General features: G+C 36.7%; 1 protein-coding gene across 7 annotated transcripts in view; it reads left to right on the plus strand.

Annotated features, from left to right (window-relative positions):
• The window catches only part of LOC121374233 (replication termination factor 2-like), a 55,032-nt gene that overhangs the window by 5,649 nt on the left and 25,028 nt on the right, over positions 1-24,355 (plus strand). For 3 of the 7 annotated variants that reach the window (XR_005958211.1, XM_041501237.1, XM_041501239.1), the window contains exons 2-4: positions 3,484-3,578; positions 13,796-13,901; positions 16,935-17,071. Coding sequence is in view for 6 of the 7 variants with exons in the window: in XM_041501237.1 (XP_041357171.1) it covers positions 3,484-3,578; positions 13,796-13,901; positions 16,935-17,071 (338 nt within the window). In the remaining variant the exon portion in view is untranslated. Of the gene's footprint in view, positions 1-3,483; positions 3,579-3,711; positions 3,762-4,212; positions 4,250-13,795; positions 13,902-16,934; positions 17,072-24,355 lie in introns of those variants that run through there. The other 4 variants (XM_041501238.1, XM_041501240.1, XM_041501241.1 and 1 more) reach the window with 3 other exon arrangements.

Genomic DNA, 24,355 nt, shown 5'->3' on the forward strand with positions numbered 1-24,355 from the left:
TTAAAGGTATGTACAGAACCTCACATGTATACGTTATTTTCGCTTCCTATTTATTGCACATGTTTATTGTGAGCAAGAACATACCTTGTAAATATTCTTGCGCACAATAAACTCGTGCAATAAATAGGAAGCGAAAAAAACGTATGTGAAGTTCTCTATATTTATTTACTTTTTAACACCTGTGTAGTTACGTTGAAATATATGCATTAATTCTGAAACATGTATTGTAATGAAAACAAGTACAACCCTTGCTAAATCATTTTATTAAAATATGACATACAGGCTGGCGGGGGTGGGGTATTGGGGTCGGACGAACTGGTGGTGCAAAAACAAAATAAAAAAAGGTCCACTTGGTTCATATATGAAACACACACACACACACACACACACACACACACCCCCCCCCCCCCCAGGTCCAGATCACGCTATGCCCCTGACATACACAGCGAAGAAAATAGTACGTTTAATAAGGGACTTTAAAATAACGAAGTGGAAATTAGAACATGATGAAACACTGAACTTCGCAGAACTTCGGGTCTTTCCGTTCAGATCCGGGAAATCCCCGTTTCGTTCAGACTATTGTTTTGGCGCCAACAAGTACTCTGTAACAGAACCGATGGGGTAGTGTGCAGAAATGTAAATGGCAGCTTTCAAGTTAGTCCCAGCATACCAAATAATAATAATAATTTAGTATTTATGATAAGAATTTGGAGAAAAGCTACGGAAGTCGCCCATCTTAGATTCTCATTTGATTACCGTCGCTGGTTAACTTTTTCATTTGTATCTGAACCACTGGAAAAAATCATTCGTGCAAACACTAAAACCACACGAACGACATATCGGTTGTCTGAATTGTATGCCCTGAGTATGCAGTATTCGACTAGATGACCCAGTATTCGACCACTTTCTAATTAACTAATAAAACTACAGTTTGAAGTTTAGTTTATAATAAATACAACATATATATAGGGTGTATACTACCAAATCAAATCCCATAGACGACAATAGTAACATATGTGGCTAAAACTCCTACCTGCAACGTATCAACCGACATAAACGCCACGGATATAAATACTACCACCCCTCACACTTAAAGTGAATCAGAAAAAAATGGGGGTCAAGCTGCTCATTTCTGAGATAACGGGTAGCGTCTATGACTACCCTAGATCCGCACAAAATTCGAGTTCTTTTTTTTACAGGTACCCCATACATGTTTCAAGCACAAGGCTACTTGACACATTGGTACTAGATGAAATAAAATTGCATTTTTTTTTAACCCAGATAAAACTATTATTTTTCACAACCAACACACTCACATTTATAACCAATCACAGGACTTGTGGTGTTCACTTCTCTATCAAAAGTTGGGTGCACCTCGAACTTTGACCCAGCCGGAAGTTATTTGGTCTAGTACTACCTATATATCAAACAACTAAATCCAAAAACTGTTTTTAACAACTGTAACACATGTTCATGCATTTACGGACACACATGCATGCTTGTATATACACACACACACACACACACACACACACACACACACACACACACACACACACACACACACACACACTTTCTGATGAACAGTCTCTTTGGTCCTATCTCAATTTACAGATAATATATTAAACTGAAAATAAAGAAAATCTAATTTAATTTGCCATTTTTAACAGCACCAAAAGACATAAAAGTAGTACATTTGTGGTTCCTGGGAGTTTATTTTGCAAATGTATACTGAAACTTTTCTATTGTTCGAATACTGGGGCAATTCTCTCAGTCAGATGTCTTTATTTGAGCATGTGGTCTCGTGAACAAAATTATAATGACTGAGGTCACATTACATTGCCAGCTCTGATTATAAATAAAAATATTAAATACATTTTCAAGGATTTCCAATGGATTAAAAATATTGCAAATTCTCACGGAATTTTGGATGGTGTAACAGCATGCTATAAAGATGGCCGATGTTCATATTATCTCTATAGCCGATGAAAATATACTTACGTTCATTTACATGGTTATCGTCTGCTATTGCATTTCCGGAAGTAAGAATGTTTATCCTGTTGCATATATTCAGAATACTCTGAAAAAATCTATATACTGTTCAGTGTAAACGAGCATAGAAATTAACTAAACATATTGGTCGAATACTGGGATCAATGCCCTACGATAAATTACTCTTCTACCTTTAATTACTGTTAGATTTCCCCCACTTTTTGTCCAAACATAAATTGTGAAAAAACATTTACAGTGACATTGATTCCACACACAAGACTTTAACGATGTCACCAATCAGGGCTCACACTGGAAAGAATGTTTGGTTTAGCCAATTTTCAGATATAGTATAGACTATAGTACATGTATCTCCTTGAAGATTATTAAAATGTGGTTGATTTAAGGAATATTTTATGAGCCAAAGACTAAATGTTGTAGGCACTTTGTATAAAAATTAGCAATTGGCTAATTTGTCCATGTACAGGAGCCCTGACCAATATCGACTTCAGTGAGATTGCATAGGGCAAAATACATGCAATTTTTCAACGTCAACTATAATCGTATAGTTAATTAATAAAACAGTTAAATGTGACGGCTATTATATATAATGGGCGCAGCCATTTTGTATCATCCCAGTGAATACGCCATCCGGTGAGCTGGTGGTTACGTAATTTACCTAACGTGTCACGTCAGGAATTAATCGTCAAACTGAAGAAACAAAACATGCCTGATTTTTGCGGATGCATCACAATATTCTGTAATAATAGTCATCCCAGTAAGCCAGCAACAATTATATATTATTTTTAATACAAAATAAACCACCATTGTCTAAGTGTTGTAATAACTGTATTATGTTTTGTACATAAATTAACCCACGTACTGAAATAATAATCAGTGTTTTCTTAATTAATTGGTCTTTTCTTTCCGTGGCATGTACCTGTAGTTCCTGATTGGCAGGACACACTAAAAAGACGTACCTCTTTTATTAAGATCACAGGGTATTGTGTGTTAACCACACGGACACCCCTCTAATTGTAATCGATCAGCCGTCCTGCTCTATTACTGTAAGTAATTCTGTAAAACCCACCGGACGTCACAAAAACGGAACAAAATGGCTGCCCCCAGCTAGCAGGAATAATCAATGTTTTTTTATTAACTCTAAAATTACGCGTTTTTCATTTGTTAAAGTGTCAGTATGTGTTGGTGGTCCAGGTATGCATCTTTCCAACACATAAATCTCTTTTTTGAGTTTACTCTACCTTTAATATGGAATTTATCGACAACCACACATCATTTCCAGTTGTTTGGAGTTATTTTTCTTGAATATTGGTCATTCAGAAATTATCTGGATGTTCCGCTTCAAAACCTATACCGCATCAAAAGGTTAGAATAGTTTACACAAATAAACTAATGGAAAAAAAAAGAAGCTTGAACAGAGGTGCAGAAAGGCCACTTAATTTGACTAATGATGTTTGTTATTTGTGGTTTCAGAAAGACAGGACTGCGGAATTGGACGCCAAATGGAAACACTGTGCTCTGAGTCAGGAGCCTCTTGTGCCTCCCATCATGGCTTGTGAACTCGGCAGGTGAGTTTCACATACAACTTACCGTCATTGTGCCTCCCATCATGGCTTGTGAACTCGGCAGGTGAGTTTCACATACAACTTACTGTCATTGTGCCCCCCATCATGGCTTGTGAACTCGGCAGGTGAGTTTCACATACAACTTACCGTCATTGTGCCTCCCATCATGGCTTGTGAACTCGGCAGGTGAGTTTCACATACAACTTACTGTCATTGTGCCGCTCATCATGGCTTCTGAACTCGGCAGGGGGGTTTCACATACAACTTACCGTCATTGTGCCGCCCATCATGGCTTGTGAACTCGGCAGATGAGTTTCACATACAACTTACCGTCATTGTGCCGCCCATCATGGCTTGTGAACTCGGCAGGTGAGTTTCACATACAACTTACCGTCATTGTGCCGCCCATCATGGCTTGTGAACTCGGCAGATGAGTTTCACATACAACTTACCGTCATTGTGCCGCTCATCATGGCTTGTGAACTCGGCAGGTGAGTTTCACATACAACTTACTGTCATTGTGCCGCCCATCATGGCTTGTGAACTCGGCAGGTGAGTTTCACATACAACTTACCGTCATTGTGCCGCCCATCATGGCTTGTGAACTCGGCAGATGAGTTTCACATACAACTTACCGTCATTGTGCCGCCCATCATGGCTTGTGAACTCGGCAGGTGAGTTTCACATACAACTTACTGTCATTGTGCCGCTCATCATGGCTTGTGAACTCAGCAGGTGAGTTTCACATACAACTTACCATCAACATCGGAGAGTAAAGACCAATATGTGTTCTTTTGAACTTTAGAAAATTCATAATTCTTAAAAGTGTCCAAATATTTTTTTTTATTTAAAGTCAAAGGCTCAGGTGACCTATTGTGATCCAGTTTCACTTTCTTCTCCAAAACTTCAAAATTCACTTGCCCAATTTTAACTGTTGATAAAATGAAAAGCAGTAAATAAAATAATTTTAATTGTAGTTTGCGAAACTGATATAACTGAGATTGTGTCTGATCCTTTTGTCAGTTTACACCACTGATGGGTTAATTAGGCATGCTTTATTGTTTGTCTAGAAAAACATGTACGCTAAAAATATTTATCAGTTTACAGTAAAGTTACCTGTATTTATTACATGTGAATGGGAACTCTTTCCCCCCCCCCCCCCCCCGCGATATAAACATAATTGTTAGCAAAAATTGTATTACAGCTTATACTGTCACTCACAGATTACTAATAAAATTGTATTATAGCTTATACTGTTGCTCACAGATGACTAATAAAATTGTATTATAGCTTATACTGTCGCTCACAGATTACTAATAAAATTGTATTGTTGCTTATACTCACAGATTACTAATAAAATTGTATTACAGCTTATACTCACAGATTACTAATAAAATTGTATTGTAGCTTATACTCACAGATTACTAATAAAATTGTATTACAGCTTATACTCACAGATTACTAATAAAATTGTATTGTAGCTTATACTCACAGATTACTAATAAAATTGTATTACAGCTTATACTGTCGCTCACAGATTACTAATAAAATTGTATTACAGCTTATACTGTCGCTCACAGATTACTAATAAAATTGTATTATGGCTTATACTGTCACTCACAGATTACTAATAAAATTGTATTACAGCTTATACTCACAGATTACTAATAAAATTGTATTACAGCTTATACTGTCGCTCACAGATTACTAATAAAATTGTATTATAGCTTATACTGTCACTCACAGATTACTAATAAAATTGTATTACAGCTTATACTGTCGCTCACAGATTACTAATAAAATTGTATTATGGCTTATACTGTCGCTCACAGATTACTAATAAAATTGTATTATGGCTTATACTGTCACTCACAGATTACTAATAAAATTGTATTACAGCTTATACTGTCACTCACAGATTACTAATAAAATTGTATTATAGCTTATACTGTTGCTCACAGATGACTAATAAAATTGTATTATAGCTTATACTGTCACTCACAGATTACTAATAAAATTGTATTACAGCTTATACTCACAGATTACTAATAAAATTGTATTACAGCTTATACTGTCACTCACAGATTACTAATAAAATTGTATTATAGCTTATACTGTCACTCACAGATTACTAATAAAATTGTATTATAGCTTATACTTACAGATTACTAATAAAATTGTATTACAGCTTATACTGTCACTCACAGATTACTAATACAATTGTATTATGGCTTATATTGTCACTCACAGATTACTAATAAAATTGTATTATAGCTTATACTCACAGATTACTAATAAAATTGTATTACAGCTTATACTGTCACTCACATATTACTAATAAAATTGTATTGTAGCTTATACTCACAGATTACTAATAAAATTGTATTACAACTTATACTGTCACTCACAGATTACTAATAAAATTGTGTTACAGCTTATACTCACAGAGTACTACTACTACTAAAATTGTATTACAGCTTATACTCACAGAGTACTAATACAATTGTATTACAGCTTATACTCACAGAGTACTAATAAAATTGTATTACAGCTTATACTCACAGAGTAGTACTACTACTAAAATTGTATTACAGCTTATACTCACAGAGTACTAATACAATTGTATTACAGCTTATACTCACAGAGTACTACTACTACTAAAATTTTATTACAGTACTAATAAAATTTTATTACAGCTTATACTCACAGAGTACTAATACAATTGTATTACAGCTTATACTCACAGATTACTAATAAAATTGTATTACAGCTTATACTGTCACTCACAGATTACTAATAAAATTGTATTACAGCTTATACTGTCACTCACAGATTACTAATAAAATTGTATTATAGCTTATACTGTCACTCACAGATTACTAATAAAATTGTATTACAGCTTATACTCACAGATTACTAATAAAATTGTATTACAGCTTATACTGTCACAGATTACTAATAAAATTGTATTACAGCTTATACTGTCACTCACAGATTACTAATAAAATTGTATTACAGCTTATACTCACAGATTACTAATAAAATTGTATTATAGCTTATACTGTCACTCACAGATTACAAATAAAATTGTATTACAGCTTATACTCACAGATTACTAATAAAATTGTATTACAGCTTATACTGTCACAGATTACTAATAAAATTGTATTACAGCTTATACTGTCACTCACAGATTACTAATAAAATTGTATTACAGCTTATACTCACAGATTACTAATAAAATTGTATTACAGCTTATACTGTCGCTCACAGATTACTAATGAAATTGTATTATAGCTTATACTGTCACTCACAGATTACTAATAAAATTGTATTACAGCTTATACTGTCGCTCACAGATTACTAATAAAATTGTATTATAGCTTATACTGTCGCTCACAGATTACTAATAAAATTGTATTACAGCTTATACTGTCGCTCACAGATTACTAATAAAATTGTATTACAGCTTATACTGTCGCTCACAGATTACTAATAAAATTGTATTACAGCTTATACTGTCGCTCACAGATTACTAATAAAATTGTATTATAGCTTATACTGTCGCTCACAGATTACTAATAAAATTGTATTATAGCTTATACTGTCACTCACAGATTACTAATAAAATTGTATTACAGCTTATACTCACAGATTACTAATAAAATTGTATTACAGCTTATACTGTCACAGATTACTAATAAAATTGTATTACAGCTTATACTCACAGATTACTAATAAAATTATATTACAGCTTATACTGTCACTCACAGATTACTAATACAATTGTATTATGGCTTATACTGTCAGTCACAGATTACTAATAAAATTGTATTATAGCTTATACTCACAGATTACTAATAAAATTGTATTACAGCTTATACTGTCACTCACATATTACTAATAAAATTGTATTGTAGCTTATACTCACAGATTACTAATAAAATTGTATTACAACTTATACTGTCACTCACAGATTACTAATAAAATTGTGTTACAGCTTATACTCACAGAGTACTACTACTACTAAAATTGTATTACAGCTTATACTCACAGAGTACTAATACAATTGTATTACAGCTTATACTCACAGAGTACTACTACTACTAAAATTGTATTACAGTACTAATAAAATTGTATTACAGCTTATACTCACAGAGTACTAACAAAATTGTATTACGGCTTATAATCTCACTCACAGAGTACTAATAAAATTGTATTACAGCTTATACTCACAGAGTACTACTACTACTAAAATTTTATTACAGTACTAATAAAATTGTATTACAGCTTATACTCACAGAGTACTACTACTACTAAAATTGTATTACAGCTTATACTCACAGAGTACTAATACAATTGTATTACAGCTTATACTCACAGAGTACTACTACTACTAAAATTTTATTACAGTACTAATAAAATTGTATTACAGCTTATACTCACAGAGTACTAATACAATTGTATTACAGCTTATACTCAGAGTACTACTACTACTAAAATTGTATTACAGTACTAATACAATTGTATTACAGCTTATACTCACAGAGTACTAACAAAATTGTATTACGGCTTATAATCTCACTCACAGAGTACTAATAAAATTGTATTACAGCTTATATGAGTAGTTCATAGATTACTAATAAAATTGTATTATAGCTTATGCTCATAGATTAATATTATATACTGAGTCAAATTAAAAACTTTACAAACGTTACATCTTGGCTAATTGGCAAATATGACAGAAAAACGAGTTAAATAAGGTATTTCTTTTATTGTATGACGTCCAAAGAAAGAATAGGAATAAATGTTGAGTGAAAAATCTGTTTGATGCGCCCACAGCATTTGTCAAAACCACAAACAGTCAAAATGGTCATTCACTAGCAGGATCATCTGATGAAATCACAGGTTCAGTAGTGCACATGCCCTCCATGCGTACCTACAACTGCAAGGCAATGCCTCCTCATTGACTGCCTGATGCATGTAAAGACTGCATTAGGGATAAGATGCCATTGTTCCACTAATGCAGCATCAAGTTCCTGCAGGGTCTGTGGAGGGTTCCCGAGAGTGCGCAAGCATTTTCTCAGCACATCCCAGACGTGCTTGATGGGATTCAGGTCGGACATTGATGTCCGCGTTCCTCAGGTAATCTCTTACAAGTCAAGATGGTCATGTGGGGTCTGGCTTTGTCATGCTGAAAGGTCAGGCCTGGACCATGAGCTGCCATGAAGGGCACAAGTTCCTGGGCCAGCACTTGGTCGTGGTATGCAGCAGCGTTGAGGTTGCCATGGATGACAAGAGGTCGAGACTGTCCATTTCCACAGAAAGCGCCCCAAACCATTACACTTCTGCCTCCGAATCTGTCAACTTCGCTGACACAACACTGAGCATGACATTCACCATGTCATCTCCAAACCCTCTGCCTGCCATCGGCAAATCGCAGTGTGAATCTTGATTCATCGCTAAACACGACTATTCCATTCCCACTGAGTCCATCGCAAGTGGCGTTGTGTCCACCGTTGACATCGATGAAATTGGGTCAAAATGGGTCTTAACATATGAGCGCTGTGTGTGGAGGTGAGTGCTTCGCAGCCGATTTCGGATCGTTTGCAAAACAGTGGCACGTGCAAAACCACTTTTGCCTCAATGGTGCTGTGCACATGCTATGGATCGGGTCACGTGGGCTGTGATGGGCTTCAAATGGAGTGTAGACATTGCCATTACAATATTTATTCCTGAAAAATACCTGCTTTCAACACTCATTAACTTTATTCAAATTTTAAATTGTGAAGTTTTTAATTTGAATCAGTATAGTAATAAAATGAGAAACAGAATTGGAGCCAGTGTTTTTAATATATTAAAATTTTATTTGAAATGAAGTATCATTCAGGGTACAAAGATAAAAATGTTTTTAAACAGCCCATTGTGGGTTTCTTAACAGGCCCTTTAATGATTTTAGCAGGCCCAACCAAGATGTAACATGCCCCGGTATCAAAACAGCCACATATTACAGGGTGTGTTTGTATATATAGTCTACACACCTGCAAACAGTCTTCACAATCATATCCCATTTTATAAGTTTCAAATAAATAAAATATATAGCAGGTCAAGATCGTGCCTAATGTTTATTTCAAAAAGCCATGATAAAATGCAGTCATGATCATCTATAATAGTCTGTCCCAGTACATCATTTCTATTTGGCTTGGCATAAGAAGAAACAGAATGTGTTTTGAGATTTAAAAACAAACAAAAACAAAACAGAAAAAACCCTGGTATTTTTGTGGTTAAAAAAAAAAAAAAATGTTTTCATTAGCTTGGAATACTTTATAGTTATTTCCTGTTGTTAGGATATTTTCGTACCAAAATGTTGTGTTTATTACAATTTTATTTATTTGAAAATCGATTATTATTAAAAAAAATTACTGCACACAAAAATAGTTGTTTTTTTATTTATTTATTTTCTCTCTGTTTCCTCCCCCCCCCCCCCCCCCCCCCAAACTTTAATTATTTACTAAAAAACTTTAACCCCAAAACAATGTTAATGGAGGATGGGAAAGATTATAAATAATAAGCCTTTGAATGACTGGTTGTTACCAGTCGACATCATCATCATCAATATCGACCTCACTGCAATTGTCCACTTCCCTGTGGTAAGACTTGATTTGGACGCCTCATTTTTTAACCATAATTCCATGGCAGGTATTGGCTCAAATCCACAGTTGTCATCAGGTCAGACAGAGATGAGGATTTATGATTGATTTGCCAATCTATCAGCAGAGAATGCAGGCAGAGTGAGTCATAGATCTATCAGTGTCGATCGATTCACACACTGGATGCAGGCAGAGTGAGTCATAGATTTATCAGTGTCGATCGATTCACATAGGATGCAGGCTGGAAGGCATAGATCTATCAGTGTCACTCGATTCACACAGAAGATGCAGGCAGAGTGAGGTGTAGATCTATTAGTGTCAATCGATTCACACAGAAGATGCAGGCAGTGAGGCATAGATCTATCAGTGTCGATAGATTCACACACAGGATGCAGGCAGAGTGACGCATAGATCTATCAGTGTCGATTGATTCACACAGAAGATGCAGGCAGAGGGAGGCATAGATCTATCAGTGTCGATAGATTCACACAGGATGCAGGCTGGAAGGCATAGATCTATCAGTGTCACTCGATTCACACAGAAGATGCAGGCAGAGTGAGGTGTAGATCTATTAGTGTCAATCGATTCACACAGAAGATGCAGGCAGTGAGGCATAGATCTATCAGTGTCGATAGATTCACACACAGTATGCAGGCAGAGTGAGGCATAGATCTATCAGTGTCGATAGATTCACACACAGTATGCAGGTAGAGTAAGGCATAGATCTGTCTGTCTCAATTCACACACAGGATGCAGGCATAGCGTGGCATAGATCTATCACTGATAATCAGTGTCACTCGATTCACACAGAAGGTGCAGGCAGAGTGAGGCATAGATATATCAGTGTCGATAGATTCACATGCAGGATGCAGGCAGAGTGAGGCATAGATCTATCAGTGTCGATAGATTCACATGCAGGATGCAGGCAGAGTGAGTCATAGATCTATCAGTGTCGATAGATTCACACACAGGATGCAGGCAGAGTGAGGCATAGATCTATCAGTGTCGATAGATTCACATGCAGGATGCAGGCAGAGTGAGGCATAGATCTATCAGTGTCGATAGATTCACATGCAGGATGCAGGCAGAGTGAGTCATAGATCTATCAGTGTCGATAGATTCACATGCAGGATGCAGGCAGAGTGAGTCATAGATCTATCAGTGTCGATAGATTCACACACAGGATGCAGGCAGAGTGAGGCATAGATCTATCAGTGTCGATAGATTCACACGCAGGATGCAGGCAGAGTGAGTCATAGATCTATCAGTGTCGATAGATTCACACACAGGATGCAGGCAGAGTGAGGCATAGATCTATCAGTGTCGATCGATTCACACAGAAGATGCAGGCAGAGCGTGGCATATATCTATCACTGATAATCAGTGTCACTCGATTCACACAGGTGCAGGCAGAGTGAGGCATAGATATATCAGTGTCAATCAATTCAAACGCAGGATGCAGGCAGAGCGTGGCATAGATCTATCGGTGTTGATCGATTCACACAGAAGATGCAGGCAGAGTGAGGCATAGATCTATCAGTGTCGATCAATTCACACACAGGATGCAGGCAGAGCAAGGTATAGATCTATGTGTCGATAGATTCACACACAGGATGCAGGCAGAGCGAGGCATAGATCTATCAGTGTCGATCGATTCACACAGAAGATGCAGGCAGAGTGAGTCATAGATCTATCAGTGTCGATAGATTCACACATGTGATGCAGGCAGAGCGTGGCATAGATCTATTGATGTTGATCGATTCACACAGAAGATGCAGGCAGAGTGAGGCATAGATCTATTGATGTTGATCGATTCACACAGAAGATGCAGGCAGAGTGAGGCATAGATCTATCAGTGTCGCTCGATTCATACAGAAGATATAGGCAAAGTGAGTCATAGATCTATCGGTGTCACTCGATTCACACAGAAGATGCAGGCAGAGTTAGGCATAGATCTATCAGTGTCGATCGATTCACACACAAGATGCAGGCAGAGTGAGGCATAGATCTGTCCGTATCGATAGATTCACTTCAGAATACTATATAAATCAGTCATCTGTGTTTCACTTCAGACTATAATATAATCAGTCATCTGTGTTTCACTTGAGACTATAATATAATCAATGATCTGTGTTTCACTTCAGACTATAATATAATCAGTGATCTGTGTTTCACTTGAGACTATAATATAATCAATGAACTGTGTTTCACTTCAGACTATAATATAATCAATGAACTGTGTTTCACTTCAGACTATAATATACTGATGGAAAGAAATAAGGGAACACATCAAATTGTAGACCAAATTTAATTCACAACTAGCGTAGTAATGTCTGTATTTCATACCAAGTTGTAATGTGGGATTGAATGTATGTAGTGTTGAATGTGCTGCCCATATCTTCCTAGTCAACTTCTGACAATATGAATTGATTTTTGATGTAGTCATTATTTTTTGTTGCTATCTGTGTGATCCTTTATTTCTTTCCATCAGTATATAATCAGTGATCTGTGTTTCACTTCAGACTATAATATAATCAGTGATCTGTGTTTCACCTCAGAATATAATATAATCAATGAAATGTGTTTCACTTCAGACTATAATATAATCATTGAACTTTCACTTCAGACTATAATATAATCAATGATCTGTGTTTTACTTCAGACTATAATATAATCAATGATCTGTGTTTTACTTCAGACTATAATATAATCAGTGATCTGTGTTTCACTTCAGACTATAATATAATCAGTGATCTGTGTTTCACCTCAGAATATAATATAATCAATGAAATGTGTTTCACTTCAGACTATAATATAATCATTGAACTGTTTCACTTCAGACTATAATATAATCAATGATCTGTGTTTTACTTCAGACTATAATATAATCAGTGATCTGTGTTTCACTTCAGACTATAATATAATCAGTGATCTGTGTTTCACCTCAGAATATAATATAATCAATGAAATGTGTTTCACTTCAGACTATAATATAATCATTGAACTGTTTCACTTCAGACTATAATATAATCAATGATCTGTGTTTTACTTCAGACTATAATATAATCAGTGATCTGTGTTTCACTTCAGACTATAATATAATCAGTGATCTGTGTTTCACCTCAGAATATAATATAATCAATGAAATGTGTTTCACTTCAGACTATAATATAATCATTGAACTGTTTCACTTCAGACTATAATATAATCAATGATCTGTGTTTTACTTCAGACTATAATATAATCAGTGATCTGTGTTTCACTTCAGACTATAATATAATCAATGATCTGTGTTTTACTTCAGACTATAATATAATCAGTGATCTGTGTTTCACTTCAGACTATAATATAATCATTGAACTGTTTCACTTCAGACTATAATATAATCAATGATCTGTGTTTCACTTCAGACTATAATATAATCAGTGATCTGAGTTTTACTTCAGACTATAATATAATCAATGATCTGAGTTTCACTTCAGACTATAATATAATCAGTGATCTGTGTTTTACTTCAGACTATAATATAATCAGTGATCTGAGTTTTACTTCAGACTATAATATAATCAGTGATCTGAGTTTCAGACTATACAACAAGGAGTCAACTCTTGAGTTGCTGTTGGACAGAACTAAATTTGACTGTGCTGCGAGTTTCGACCATCTCAAAAGTCTAAAGGTTTGAACAATCTTTCATTTTCTATTAAATACAATACTTCCCAATGATTTTATAATGATTAACCAATCATTAAAAGATGATTTTATGTTATCAATCAGTTGTGATCATTTGTATTTCAATATCATTGTGATAGAGCAGTCACCATATTGCCATATTGCCCTGCTAACACGTTTGATTGTCTGGTGTGCACAGCTTGCCCTGTATATATATATCTATTTATCATATAATATCTTACATTTTCAGTGCAATCAAAGTATGTGATATTTTTCAGATCACATACTTTAAGAATTTGATAACTTTGCAAATTAGATGTAAATTAGTCGAGGTCTCGACACTAGGTTTATTGACATTTAAACAAACGTACTTGGGTGACACTCCATGATTGAAGTATGCATTCATAGTCATCAAATAAAAACATTTCAATGGCAATTTGACCCTGAAAGCTGTCCAGCATTCAGAAAACAAAAAACGTTAGACATAACTTTATTTTGATGTAAGGACATCCAAAATGCCAGAGGCTCGCATAATACAATTTTTATTCCTAATATATGATATTGACGATACCGAAAAACACTCTGGTAATAACCTCTATATATCGATGTCACAGTTTTGATATTTTGAAATCATTGAATTTTACAACTCTGTAGTAATACAATCATGAAATATTTATACCTAATTAAGTGTGTTTTACCAGCAAGCCTTAATGGCCTATCATTATTATATATTTGCATATACAGTGGTATTATCATTAATTTGACCGAATGTGAGGTATATAACTATTATATGATGAAAGTTCGCCTGTTGGACCTAGTGTGACATTTGACCGATTTCCACATAGCTAATATGTCATTTCCTATTAAATGCATTTTACATATGTTTATATTCAAGCTAATTAAAATTAGCTCCACTGGTTAATAACTAGTTATGATTAGTTATTACTGGAACTCATACTCAGATATCTCATCTTGTACCAAGGTGATAGTCTGATTAGTTATTACTGGAACTCATGCTCAGATATCTAGTACCAGGCTGATAGTTTGATTAGTTATTACTGGAACTCATGCTCAGATATCTCATCTTGTACCAGGCTCATAGTTATGATTAGTTATTACTGGAACTCATTCTCAGATATCTCATCTTGTACCAGGCTGATAGTTATGATTAGTTATTACTGGAACTCATGCTCAGATATCTCATCTTGTATCAGGCTGATAGTTATGATTAGTTATTACTGGAACTCATGCTCAGATATCTCATCTTGTACCAGGCTCATAGTTTGATTTGTTATTACTGGAACTGATGCTCAGATATCTCATCTTGTACCAGACTGATAGTTTGATTAGTTATTACTGGAACTCATGCTCAGATATCTCATCTTGTACCAGGCTAATAGTTATGATTAGTTATTACTGGAACTCATTCTCAGATATCTCATCTTGTACCAGGCTCATAGTTTGATTAGTTATTACTGGAACTCATGCTCAGATATCTCATCTTGTATCAGGCTGATAGTTATGATTAGTTATTACTGGAACTCATGCTCAGATATCTCATCTTGTACCAGGCTCATAGTTTGATTTGTTATTACTGGAACTGATGCTCAGATATCTCATCTTGTACCAGACTGATAGTTTGATTAGTTATTACTGGAACTCATGCTCAGATATCTCATCTTGTACCAGGCTCATAGTTTGATTAGTTATTACTGGAACTCATTCTCAGATATCTCATCTTGTACCAGGCTGATAGTTTGATTAGTTATTACTGGAACTCATTCTCAGATATGTCATCTTGTACCAGGCTGATAGTTTTATTGCTGGAACTCATGCTCAGATATCTCGTCATGTACCAGTCTCATAGTTTGGTTAGTTATTACTGGAACTCATGTTCAGATATCTAGTACCAGGCTGATAGTTTTATTAGTTATTACTGGAACTCATGCTCAGATATCTCATCTTGTACCAGACTGATAGTTTGATTAGTTATTACTGGAACTCGTGCGCAGATATCTCATCTTGTACCAGACTGATAGTTTGATTAGTTATTACTGGAACTCGTGCGCAGATATCTCATCTTGTACCAGGCTCATAGTTTGATTAGTTATTACTGGAACTCATACTCAGATATCTCATCTTGAACCAGGCTCATAGTTTGATTAGTTTTTACTGGAACTCATGCTCAGATATCTTATCTTGTACCAGACTGACAGTTTGATTAGTTATTACTGGAACTCATGCTCAGATATCTTGTGCCAGGCTGATAGTTTGAATAGTTATTACTGGAACTCATGCTCATAGTTTGATTAGTTATTACTGGAACTCATGCTCAGATATCTCATCTTGTACCAGGCTGATAGTTTGATTAGTTATTAATTCTGGAACTCACGCTCAGATATCTTATCTTGTACCAGACTGATAGTTTGATTAGTTATTAATACTGGAACTCATGCTCAGATATCTCATCTTGTATCAGGCTGATAGTTTGATTAGTTATTACTTGAACTCATGCTCAGATATCTCATCTTGTACCAGACTGATCGTTTGATTAGTTATTACTGGAACTCATGCTCAGATGTCTCATATTGTACCAGGCTGATAGTTTGATTAGTTATTAATACTGGAACTCACGCTCAGATATCTTATCTTGTACCAGACTGATAGTTTGATTAGTTATTAATACTGGAACTCATGCTCAGATATCTCATGTTGTACCAGGCTCATAGTTTGATTAGTTATTACTGGAACTCATGCTCAGATATCTCATCTTGTACCAGACTGATAGTTTGATTAGTTATTACTGGAACTCGTTCTCAGATATCTCATCTTGTACCAGGCTCATAGTTTGATTAGTTATTAATTGAACTCATGCTCATCTAGTACCAGACTGATAGTTTGATTAGTTATTACTGGAACTCATGCTCAGATATCTCATCTTGTACCAGGCTCATAGTTTGATTAGTTATTACTGGAACTCATGCTCAGATATCTCATCTTGTACCAGGCTCATAGTTTGATTAAGTGCTCTTTTCTGTAGGATCTTCGACAACTGAATTTGACTACTAACCGTGGATACACAGGAGGAAAAGCAGAAATGGGGAATTGCTACATCGATACTCAGACTTCTGTGTATATTTGTCCAGTTGCTGGTCTTGAAATGAACGGTACATACAAGTGAGTAATAACCATCAAGCTCGGCATCTGCCAGGTTTTAAGCTGCAAATCACCATAGAAGTCATTTGAGATCTCAAAGTAGACAAAATCAAACCTAATCACAATTTAAAACCATTTAAAGCAGTAAACGTTAACTCATGGTAATTTTTCCTTGCAGTGAAAAAGCAATTTTAACCGTATAACTACTGCAGGTGGTATAGCAGTGCATTTACTAATTCACATTTCCCGCTGTTTTACACATTTGATTGGCCAGAAATAACATTCATGAAATAGCCTTGATTGACACTAAATTAGCCATTCTATTTTTTCTGTGAGAAACACATGGGATTTTTTATTTATTTTTTATTATTATTATATACATGTATATATATTTATAGGATATTAAACAAGCTTCCATTTCATATCATGTTTATGTCCCAAGTGAAATAATTTTCAGTTGTCACCAGCTTTAGTGAGTAAACGAAAATTATTTCACGAGGGACATAAACATGATACGAAATGGTAGCGAGTTTAATATCCTATTTATTACCCATAATCGATCTTAATTTATATCACTCGTTTGAATGACGTTCCTTTAAGGTTGTATGTAGTGCACCAATTGATGACGTCATCATGTGACGTTTTAGTATGACTGATATGTACCAAGATATTTTTAACCACACGGGTAATAAATGTGTTTGTGTGTGTGTGTATGTATGTATTTATTTTATACACACACACACACACACACACACACACACACACACACACACACACACACACACACACACACACACACACACACAGACACACACACACACACACACACACACACACACACACACAGATACAGACACACACATACACACACACAGACACACACACAGACAGACACACACACACACACACACACAGAGACACACACAGAGAGACACACACAGACACACACACACACACACACACATTTATATACAAGGCTGGCTCTGGCACTTGCCAAATTCAAAAAGAACAATTGGCAAATTTTATTTTAATTTGGCAAAATAATTTCATGAAATAATTGATATTTTGTTAAAAAATAACTGGGTTTCTGCAATTTTTTAAGTTTAGAAAAAAAAGAAATGTTTTTTTTAACAACACACTCAACACATTTTATTTACGGTTATATGGCGTCAAACATATGGTTAAGGACTACACAGATAATGAGAAAGGAAACCCGCTGTCACCACTTCATGGGCTACTCTTTTCGATTAGCAGCAAGGGATCTTTTATATGCACCATCGCACAGACAGGTTAGTACATACCACAACCTTTTATATACCAGTCGTGGTGCACTGGCTGGAACTAATGGGCCCACAGACGGGGATCGATCCTAGATCGATCGCACAGTGAGTGAGCGCTGTACCACTGGGCTACAGTTAAGCAAAATTTTCTACTGACCCAGAGCTAGCCCTTCGTTTTTGGTTCTAGGGTTGCAGTGTATTTGATTCTTCCGAGTTCAAGCCAACACGATTCTGCTGTGTGTGTGTGTGTATATATATATATACTCTTCAAAAGAAGAAACGCAAAACCACATTGTCGTAACATTTGGAGAATTTATTTAATTATTGAATGGTGAGTCCGATAATTACCAAATGTTGCAGGATTGTTCACAATTCACTCTAGTCCATTGTGAGTAAGTGATAGGACACACCACCAAGGTCAAGGTCATCTGGAGTCAATACCGGGTGTGGCCTCCGCGTGTGTTGACAACTGCCTGGCACCGCCTGCCCATTGAAGCAACCAGAGTATGGATGACGTCCCGGGGGATGGTGGCCCACTCGGCCTGCAAGGCTGCTGCCAGCTCGGGCAGGGTCTGGGGCTGTGGTTGTCGCTGTCGGAGGCGTCGGTCCAACTCGTCCCATAGATGCTCAATTGGGTTCAAATCCGGTGATATCGATGGCCAAGGAAGGACATTAATGTTGTTGTTCTGTAGGAAAGCCGTTGTGAGACGTGCTGTGTGAGGCCTGGCGTTGTCATGTTGGAACACTGCGTTGGCGTTGGCCATAACTGGAACGATGTGTGGCCGGAGGATCTGGTCAATGTAGCCCTGTGCATTCAGGTTGCCCTGCACGTGGACCAGGTCAGTTCTGCCAGTGTGTGAGATGGCTGCCCACACCATGACACTACCCCCGCCAAATCTGTCCACTTCCTGCACGCAGTTTGCCGCATAACGTTCACCACGACGCCTATACACGCGACATCTTCCATCATGACGTCGGAGCAGAAATCGGGACTCGTCACTGAACCACACCTGTCTCCATCGCAGTTGAGGCCATTGTCGATGAATCTGGCACCACTGCAGTCGGAGTCGACGGTGTTGTGGTGTTAAGATGACACCTCGAACTGGACGTCTGGCACGAATTCCTACCTCACGTAGGCGGTTCCGTACGGTCTGGTCGGATATCCTGCGCAAACCTGGTATTGCTGCGGCTGTGGAGGTGGCAGTAGTCAATCGTTCCCGAAGGTGGCGTACCCGGATGTAGCGGTCCTGCCCGGGGGTAGTGACCCGTGGTCGACCGGATCTAGGGAGGTCACGTGTTGATCCATGTTGCTGGTAACAGTCCCACAGTCTGGAGATGGTGCTTGGGGACACATGGAATGCCCTGGCAACGGCCGTTCTGGATTCGCCTGCGTCTAGTCGGCCGATGGCATTGTTTCTCTGCGGTTCACTGAGACGTGGCATGTCCTGGATTGTCAACTGTCGGCCAGATACAGAGGCCAGGCAAGCGAACACCCTGCACTTTTATACTGTCGGTGTTCATGTTGCACGTGCAGACAACGCACGTGCAGTGTGACATGGTTTGCACGTGGCTGCGTTTTTGCGAATATTCACATTTTGGAACTTTATTGTACAGTAGCTGCGTTTTATCGAATGTAACCGTGGGAATGTGTTTGGGACATGCAATGACCTTATATTCACAAAGCATGAACCGGTAGGAAACATAAAATCGGAGTTATAACCCATTTGTACCCTTTTGCATTTCTTTTTTTGAAGAGTATATATAGTCTAAGCAGGGTTGTCAAAAATCACAGACTCTGTTTGTGTGTGTGTATATAGAGGTTATTACCAGAGTGTTTTTCGGTATCGTCAATATCATATATTAGGAATAAAAATTGTATTATGCGAGCCTTATTTGATGACTATGAATGCATATTTCAATCATGGAGTGTCACACAAGTACGTTTGCTTAAATGTCAATAAACCTAGTGCCGAGACCTCGACTAATTTACATCTAATTTGCAAAGTTATCAAATTCTTAAAGTATGTGATCTGAAAAATATCACATACTTTGAAAATGTAAGATATTATATGATAAATATATATATTTATATAGTGTGATATATCACAGATAGGGTAATCATAATGAGTAATATGTTTTCATGTTATCCTAATCGATTACATCGCTAATATAATCGTAATCAGCGATTACTTTCATGATTAGTCATAATTATTTACTAAACTTAGATATTTTTAGCATCAACTCCAGTAACAGTGCCTGTAGTTAGAAGCAGTACACGTCTATCAGTAGAACTGATCTCCCACTGTCTACTACTCTCATAGTAGAACTATCATTTGCCTTGAGAAACAGGAGATAATAATGACTGGATTATCAAATAAATGTAAACCAGGGGATGAAGCCACACATTCACATAGTGGCATCTGTCTTGTTTACTTTTACTATAAAACCACTTGATACAATACATTGTTCTAGCTAGCTACCCCATTTTTGATTCCTAATTCATTGCCGTAAAAATAAAAAATATTTTTTAATAATAAAACGTTTTTCTCAATGTATATACAGCATTATCACGAGTCTGAATTCAACTAGGAAATACTTGACAATACCTCTTTTTGTCACAGTTGTGAAAGTTCACCAATAGTACCATGACAAGATTTCTTTTCTTTTGTTAAACCCTGTTCTCACTTGAACGATTTTCTACGCGAATTCCGTGCGACCACCAAATCGTACAGGGCGTGCGGGAGTCGCACGGCAGTATGTTGATGATTCGCACACGTTGTAGGAGTGTCGTGTGTATTTCAGACATGTCGCATGCCGGTGAGACATTTTTCAAATGTTTAAAATTATTGTACGGCTGTCTCTAGGTTCGCACAGTTCGCATTGGTTGCATAGAGGTTGCAAAGCAGTCGCATGGCAGTATGATAGGTCGCACGGGAGTCGTAAGTGAGTCTTAAGGGAGCCGAGATGTGCGACTCCCAGCGGACCCCCTGCGACTCCCGTGCGACATCCATCAGACTTCCGTGCAACTGTCGTGAAACCTGTGCAAATCTCATGCGAGCGTATGCGAGCCCGGTGCAGAAAGGCAGTCGCATGGCAGTTGCACAAGTGAGACTGCGCGGGGGGGGGGAACCCTAGGTAATTCGTATGGGAATCGCACGGCTGTACAATCTTTTAGTCACACCGCAGTTGTACGAAAAATCGTTCAAGTGAGAACTGGGCTTTAGTGGTTACGAATGCAGACAGGCAGCCAGCCAGCCAGTCGTATTAAGCTTGATTCTATGGGCAATCATCCTCCCACTGTCACAGACACAACCACAAATAACATTAACTAATTAAGCAAACACCCAGTTGAAAGTAGTCCATCAACATAAACCTTTGTTTATTTTCCCTTAAAATAATTTACAATATAAACACTTTTGATAAAAATTCCCGGAAGCTGATTTTAATGGATGTTCTATGAAATGTGGCGCTTCTAATGACACCAAATTGAACACCCAGACCATGATACTTGTAATATTCACCGATACAAGTGGATCATTATAATATGACACAAAGCAAACTAGCAGCACTGTTTAATTGATGGATGGATGGATGGATGGATGGATGTGTAATTTAATAAAAGCATGACTGCTAAAACTTGTTAAAGGAGACCGGACACCAAAAGACATGTAGTGTGTAATGGATTAAGTTAGCGTCAAAGACCGCATTACTCTAACGCCTGGCTCGCTGCGAGGCACCGGTCAGCTGCGCATCTTAGGTTTGGGGTAAAAACAGAAGTGGGCGGGATTATGCATAGATCTGAACGAAAACGAGGCAATATGTCATCGGTGAGAGTTACCAAGCAATACCGGTACACGTGTTGATTCTTTGGTTGTGCCTTTTAGTCGTCTTTTTTTTTTTGTCTCCAGGTTTATCGGAAATTTAATTTACAAGATAATTAGTGTTATTATATACTGTCGACGTAATTATATAATGGTTAACTGCGCAGTGTTTAACTGAAACAGTAACAGCAATGCATCCCAAGAAACGGCCAACATCATGGTTTCGATTTCCAAAAAACCCCGAAAGTTGTTTTAAAACATGGACGCATTTTTGTCGTCGAACAGGCTTTACACCAACTAAATACAGCAGGTTATGGTACATTTACAATGTGAAAATTAAAACAAGTATGTACTTAAGATATACATTAAATAAAGGTATTGCAATTTGTTCACATACGAATATTTAAACTTCACATTTATTTACCTATAATTACCAAATTAATTTTCACCGACAGCCCATAACGACTCCATACTAACGTCTCTTGATCTAGTTGGTTTGTTAACTTCATAACGAAACACCTTCAAAACGTGAATTATTACATTAGTTAACAATGTTTATCGTCAGTTCAGTATATTGTCATTAAAATTAAAATTCTAAAACTTTGGCAGGAACAACATATGTACTCTGGCCAGAAGGAATGATGGTTAAATAATTTTAAAGCTAGTGTCGATTATTAAAGCATAATAAAATTATACTTTTCAATGCTTTCTGTATGTCATATTAAAAATACTCTACACCAAATAATTATTTTAATACCTACCATTTCAAACCTATAACCACCCAATATATTCCTTTGAATATATTTAGTTTTTACAAGCCCGTGGGGGGGGGGGGAGGGAGTGGGCATTGACGGACTGAGTATAAACTCTACATCAGATTTTGGTTACAATGGCAAAAATTAATGTGATAAAGAAAAGCTCACAAGTGGGGGGGCACACCCCCCCCCCCCCCCCCCCAGTTCCTACAGGCCTGTTTTATTACGTACCCTCAAATTATTTTCTGGCAGAAAACCTGGTACCTTTGGCAGAGGTTGAAACAATTGGTCGTCTAATTTTCGACTGTTACCATAAAATAATATAATTAATCACTTTTGGCATCTAGCAATTTAAAGCAAAATTAACAATAGTTACCACATGGAATAAGCATCATATATTATTATGTTTTACCTGTAATATATTTTCATCAGGACTTCCTTCTTCTTCCATGAATGATTAAAGAAAATAACACTGGACATATTGTAATTATTTTTATTTTATTCCAATATATAACAAATATGTTTTATGTTGGTTTGAAATCATGATTAGAAAATCCTAAAGATAAAAGGAACTGGTTCCTAACTGCACCCTCTACATATTATTTACATTTGTATAGACCTGTAGGAACGATATTTGAAGTGGGGGGGGGGGGGGGGGTGAGAGGGGAATACAGTCTCTAGTGAGGGATACAAACTAGATTTTTTTATGTTTATATCATTTTTATTTATGCAAAGTAGTGAAAATGTAAAACATACATTTTTATCCTAGAGTGTGTGATGGAGAACGACCCCCTAGGCCCGCCCCTCCCCAGTTCCTACGGGCCTGTTGTATTTTATATTAATAAATGCAGACTACATAATAATATTGTCGATAAGACATATTAGTTGTAAAGTGATTGTCAGTATGTGGCAACAGTATATTTTCCAACATTTCTGTGTTTCTGTACCCGGCTGTGGAAAATTTCTGCAGTCTGGTAACACATTTTCTTAATAATAAAAAATACACGGTTTAACCAAACACATTAAAACTTGGAGGGTAACTAGTTAAGAGAACAAAGTTTTTTGTTAAATTATTATATCTTGATTTGCGAAATCAGCCTCTGGAATATCCACTGACGTGTCATATTTACATGTATGCTGAACAAGATTTATGATGAAATATTACATTTTGTGTGCTTTTCTTCTAATTAGGTCCATTTGCTTCAGTTTACATTAAAAATGTCATAAAAAATGATGTTTTAAAAAATGCTTGTATGCTAGTCTATGTGTGGCTTCCTCGTCTCCGTCGGCAGTTGATTCATCCGAATTTTCGTCTAAGACATTTCCAGGATTAGGGACAAAGTCTCTGATACGTGGTTCAAACTGATACGGTTTGATGCCATTAGCACAAACTGGACACAATTCTTCGTCACTCGAATCGCTAAGTTCGTCCATGCTGCTTGGATAGTT

Source organism: Gigantopelta aegis, chromosome 6, assembly GCF_016097555.1.
Source record: "Gigantopelta aegis isolate Gae_Host chromosome 6, Gae_host_genome, whole genome shotgun sequence".
Classification (NCBI taxonomy): Eukaryota; Metazoa; Mollusca; class Gastropoda; order Neomphalida; family Peltospiridae; genus Gigantopelta; species Gigantopelta aegis.